Source organism: Rhagoletis zephyria, unplaced genomic scaffold, assembly GCF_001687245.7.
Source record: "Rhagoletis zephyria isolate East Lansing unplaced genomic scaffold, Rhagoletis_zephyria_1.1 Rzeph_scaffold_03018, whole genome shotgun sequence".
NCBI classification, from domain to species: Eukaryota; Metazoa; Arthropoda; class Insecta; order Diptera; family Tephritidae; genus Rhagoletis; species Rhagoletis zephyria.
The window spans coordinates 35104-41282 of NW_016160102.1; the positions used below are offsets into that span (position 1 = coordinate 35104).

The 6179-nt window shown below is 37.1% G+C and overlaps 1 protein-coding gene across 1 annotated transcript in view; it reads right to left on the reverse strand.

The window, feature by feature from the left end:
• Positions 1-5674, reverse strand: part of LOC108368228 (mucin-5AC) — a 26708-nt gene extending 21034 nt beyond the window's left edge. The window contains exon 1 of the mRNA XM_017623030.1: positions 4105-5674. Within this exon, the coding sequence (XP_017478519.1) occupies positions 4105-4990 (886 nt within the window). The 5' untranslated portion in view covers positions 4991-5674. The remainder of the gene's footprint in view (positions 1-4104) is intronic.
• Positions 5675-6179: the final 505 nt, after the last annotated feature.

Below are 6179 nucleotides of genomic sequence, written 5' to 3' on the forward strand. Positions count from 1 at the left end.
GTTAGCTGCATACGCTGTCTTCTACAGATTTTTAGTTTATTCGCCTCTAAGTGGGCGCTGCAGTTGCTGAACGACACCAATTTGTCGTTAGTATTGCAGTATAGCCAGCAATTTCGTGATAAATTTTCGCACAATCTTGTATAATGTTCTTTAAATGCATTGCGAGTTGGCCTTTGGGTGTCAGAGCTCCGCCGCAACTTTTATTCTTTTTGGGCTTACCAAGGAAACCAGTTCTTCGAGAAATGATGTTTTGCAGCCAGCAGCAAAGTCAAATTAACCCATTTGTAAGTTGAGGACTGTGGGCTAAAAGGCAAAAATGCACCGTAAATATGTAAATTTATTTAACATGTACATAGAAACGTCGTGCGAATAACATGTCTGCATACAGAATAGAATAGAAGACAATTATACAGAGTTAGATCATCATGGTTGTTGTTGTTGTTGTAGCAGCATACAAACTACCCAACGAGTTTTTGTGATATGATGCTAAAGTGACAGACAGTGATTTGCTTCTGAACAGGTGGGCTTTTAGTCGAAGGCGATAACCTTGGAATGCAAGTTGGCTAAGACCTTCTAACCAAGGATAAAACGTCGGCGGTTTAGAGAACAATGATGTAAACACTTTGTTCGCACTGGCTCTTAATCTTTTCGTTGACATTTCCTACATCCTTTGTTTACAGTCATCTCAACTTCTGCTACTCTGATCATCATGCCTGTCCATTTATTTGGCTCATAAACCTGGACAATGTTGAACAAAGATGAAAAGGCTTTGGAGGCTTTCGAACGATTTATTCTACGCAAGGCGATTGTGGTGGCAAATAAGAGGATGAAGATTTTTAATTTGTTGTTTTGAAAATACCTTTCCACAAAAATCATTGCCCAATATTTATTTCATAGATAATCAAATGATATTAGTTTAGTGACCGTTATCCACTCATGAAAAATAATTTGAGCAGTCTATAGAATATAAAAAATTAATAAAATAAATTAAAATTTCTGTTTAGAATACAAATTACCCACTGTAACTTGCAACGAACTTCTGCAACTTTCTGAGAGTACATTGCATAATAAAACAAGAACCTGTTGAAGGTTACATGTAAAAGATGAAAAAAATTAATTTGTACCCATTCTACAAGGACTTTGTAGCGATTTGCATGTTTCTATATGATAATAAAAATTGCTAAGTACATACAAACATACTTTATGCGTATGTACACAAGTTATACATACAAATGTGCTTGTGTGATTATATGAGTAAACAGAGCACTCGCTATGAAAAATCTGTATACTGAAAAAACTATATTTCGATCTAAATTTTTTCGCAAAACCCTGGTTTCTTAAATACCTACTAAGTGCATAACCCAGCAAAAATAAGAATAGTTAAAATGTAATGTTGCATTAATATACATACATACCTAACTACAAGCGGGTTAAGGTGCCCACTTCGACTCGGCAGGACTAAGGTTCGGTCTCTGATCCGAAAAACTTCCAAAAACAAGTTTTTGTAATAGCGGTCGCCTCTCGGCGGGCTATTGCAAACCTCCCAGTGTATTTCTGCCTTGAAAAAGCTTCTCATAAAATCCATTTGCCATTCGGAGGCGGCGTAAAACTGGTCCCCCCAATTGCTATGAGTTCGATCAAGCACTTATACTTCTTATACATACATACATATGATTACAACAAATAAAATACATAAAAGTGGATGGCGGTCATTCGGACTTAGTGATCGGGCTTTAAAAAAAAATTGTGTGGTAGAATCTGGAAAAAATGTGGTAGATTTTAAACAAATGTGGTAGATCTCAGGTTTTGGATCAAATTTGGACAAAAATTGAAAAAAAATCTGCAAGGTTTGACCTAAATTGCAAACATTTTAATTAGAATCTGAAAAAAAAAATTATTTTAGTATAATAAAGTGCAAGACTGAAGTTGCTAAAAATTGCGTTTAGTTTTGGCAGTTTTTTTCCTTGACAGTGTAAAGTAGTTCCTTCCATATCAAGATATTTTTCGAACATATCGACCCCTTTGCACAAAATTATCGTATGTTATATTTTTTACGAAATTTACTTTTTGATACAACTTTGTTTTACAACCCATAACGCATCACCTGTTCAAATATTACGCCTTAAATCCTAATAGCTACTCCAAAAATTGACTGTAAATTTTATCGTATGTGACATTGACTTTTTTCTTGTGGGCGAAATTATCATAAAAATGTGCTGAGATTCTCAGCCTGAGAAATTAAAATGTAGAGACCTTTCCACAAAAAATCTTGCGTTTAGCTATATTTCTTAATTATCTAACCAAATCTAAACTTTGGTATTGAAGGTGCTAGCTAAAGCAGAGAAAAATACAAAAAATACTTTCCTCTAAAATTTGGCTTTTGTAACATATGATAATTTTGGGCAAAGGGGTCGATATTTTGAGAGATTTCCGCAACCTTGCGGAGTGCTGCCAGCTTTTCTTTTTATCACATCACGATGTAGCGAACAAATGTGGCACGTTCCAGAAACCGCTACTTGGGATTTGCCGATTTTACAAACCCCCTAGGAAAAAGGAAACAACGCCGTAGAAACTTTAGATGTACTGAAGTTTGCTAATTCTTTCACAAAAAACGCCGGTTTTTAACATTTTCGCTATTAATTCTTTTTATAAATCATATATTTTGAAATTTAACACAATAAAACCACGTTTCCTTCCGTATGATTATTGAAAAAATTTACTATTTTACACTTTATTTTATCCTCCCATTCGGCTGTGTTGTGTGGTAGATGTGGTAGTGGTGTGGTAGATGTGGTAGATTCTCAAAAAAGTGGCAGATCTACCACAATGTGTTAGTAGTTCGATCACTGTTCGGACTACGCTTCAAACTGTAGGATAGGGATATTAAAAGAAATAAAAAACATCGGAAGCATCGCTCTTTGCTATTCGATACATCGATCCGATTATATAAATATGTCGAGGAATGGTTGAGCTACTGATGCTATTTTCTTCGCTTCAAAACTCTTGGGAGGAAATTTCGACAGAATTTTACGTAACGTGTTCTGTCTAATAGGGATAGGCTTATTGTATGTCCTTGTAAGGTCAGCACCAATTTGCGCACTAAATTGGGTGAAGACTCTGGGACTTACAATTATGGTGTAGGTAAACTAAGAACGCAGTAAGTACTGAGGAGAAGTGAGGGGATTTAGAGAGGAAAGGCTTTTTGGCTATCCTTCCCTAAAAAGGACATATGTGTGTATGTATGTATGTACATCTTTTGAATAGAGAAAACGTAATTTTTCTCGCAGGGTTACTAACCGAACACTCTCATATGCATCGGATTGGCCTGACCACGTAAGCGGAATGTCGCAATTATTAAGGAAGTTATCAGCTATGAGGGTGGTGCACATATTATAAGGATATACAAAATCTTCTAAGAGCTATACATATCCCTTTCGTAGGATGGAAAAGTTCATTACCTTCAAAAAAATGCAATTTTATGGTAACTAAAATTGAATGCATTCGAATAGAAATAGAAACAACCAAGCGTACCAATCGAAAGGGATAATTTATGTACGTCAATGTGACCTAATAAGGGTAAACATTTAGTACTCAAAAATACCTTTTTGTTTTAGCGCATAGCATAGCGCATAGCGAGTCCAACAAGCTTTCAAACTAAGGGTTAGGAATTACAAACTTTTTTCCGCCGGAATATTTTGGAAGAATATTCAGGTTTACGGGAGCTAGACCGATTTTAAATTATCTCCAAAAATCGTATTATTTTGCACCCCTTTTAAGGTTAAACTCTTTTTTCATCAGGGGTGATTTGTTAGAAAAAAAGGTTTTTTAAAGCTAATTTTATTTAGGTATAAAAAAAAATAGATTTTTCTTGGCTATTTCAAAATGGTCCAGCTCGTGTAAATCTTAATTTTTTCCGAAATATATTGGCAGAATTCTTTGTATTTCTGATAGATAAAACAGTACCGTTTTTTTATGGAGAGTGATGCATCCTAATGTGCATAAACATGTATCTATTTCTTAACATTTTCCGCATGGAACCTACGCCATATATGCCTACATATGGATAGTCAATTACAGCGCTCAATCTGCAAATTTAAAACTTACCAGCCACGGATGTAGTAGGTGTGGAAGTCGAAGTAGTCGTTGTTGCACTCGGCGCTGAATTTGTTGCACTCACATCTTTTCTCGATTTATTCACTTCCCTCCGACTTCCAGTGCCAACTGATGGCAAAGATGATTGTTGATTAGCGCCAACTCCACTACGCCTATCATCCCTCCTCCGCGCTTGCTGCCTCGCCCCACTGACAACATTTGAATTGCCAGCACGATTTGCTACCTGCTGTCGGTTGCTTTGTGCTTGGGAACCTAAAGAATTGGAACGCTGACCCAACGATGCCGCAATTGAAAGAGCATCTCGTGAGTTTGAACGCGAATTTGTAGCTTGCTGCTTTGACCTGGATATCACTGAGGGAGTCGTCGTAGATGAATTTGCTGTGCTGTTGGTAGTCCGACGATTTTTCTTCACCAGCGGCAAGTCATATTGAGCAACTAGTTGAGTGTCTGGAACGATGGGTGCATCATAGCGCCGTGCAACCCTTGACGCTGATGCAACATTCGTCGTATCTGATGCCTGTATGATTGTTTGTTGCTGTTTCTGTTGTTGTTGTTTTTCATTGTTAACACTAGTTTGCTTTTCATGGTGGGTAGCATTGATAGCAGTAGAGCTACTACTATTTAGCTTGGTGACAGGATATTCAACAATTTTTGAGCCAAAACTCAACGATTCACCTGCGGTACGGTTCACTTCCGCATGTTGAGGTTGTTTTTGGAACCGAGTTGTCGGCTGCTCTTGCTTACGCTGTGCTTGTGGCTCCAGTTGTGGCGGTGGCTGTTGCAGTGCGCTTGCGTAATCAGCAACGGCGGCAATAACAATGGCTATGGAGTAGATGAACGAGAGCCAATGTGGCTGCAACACTTGCTGTACTTTCATTTTTCCATTCGACAGTCTGATTGTCGAGTTTTGTTGTTATGGTTTATTTATTATTGCCTCTGTGTTATTATTTTAATTTGTTTCTCTTTCTCTTATAAATACCTGTTTTTGTTTTTGTTTTGGTTTTCTTGTACGTACATACATATCTGGCCCAAAGGCCCAAATAAGGTCACACTGACCTCAACTACAATTAGCAACTCTTTTCAAATCGAATCACTTAATACTCGTCTTAAAAAAAAAATACGAACATTTTATAAAGTAATTAAAGTCAAATGCTAAGCGCATTCACCGACAGACACTCGGTCACTTCATCGTCCTCATAACACTGAACCACTGAGCTCAATCAAAGTTTGAAAATGAGAAAAATTTAACTTTATTTGATATATGTATGTACATATTTAGTACGAGTATGTATGTATAAATTTATAACACCAGTCAATAGATTTTGTAATACAGTTACTTATGTGTTCGTATATCTTTGTTTGCAATATCTCTTAATTCGTTGATTTCCTTCTGAATGTTTATTAGTGCGCATGCGCATAGATAGTTGCTTCGTTGACGCGGTTCGTTTGCGACTAAAACCAAAAACTAAACTTGACTTAACTTCAAACTTTTTGGCCATACCAAATCGATAAAACTTAGCTTTGCTACCAGCACTGCCGGTGTTGTGACTAGGTAGCCCGACACCTCGTAACCGCCGCAAAGTGGGAGCATTTTCACCGGAACTTGGTGCCGTGGGAATATGAAGAGAAAAATTTGTGTGTTTAAATTATTGATTATTGATTTTTTATAAACAAAATGGAATTGAATCCCTCATCAATTGAAAAGACCTCTCAACGAGTGCGCCTATGTTTATACATACAAATGTAATTGCGGGACTCGACTGAGTAGCCGACAGTCAGTAGCCACCCTGCAGTGAAAAGCCAAACCAGTTAGAAAAAATACTAGTTCATTAACTAGTATGTGCCTACCAGTTCGACAATTTCGAAGAACTTAGGCGATCAGCGACATCTGCCTTTGAATTGCCAAAGCCAAAAATAAAACGCAATTAATTGCTTTTCTTACAAATTTCGGCTGTGGCGTCACGTGAAGACTACTGGTCCTGGTTCTGAAATCGCAGGTTCGAGGCCGCTTGGAGGTGGTTAAGATTTTTAAAGTTAAATAAATGTAAGTAAAAATAATTTATTCA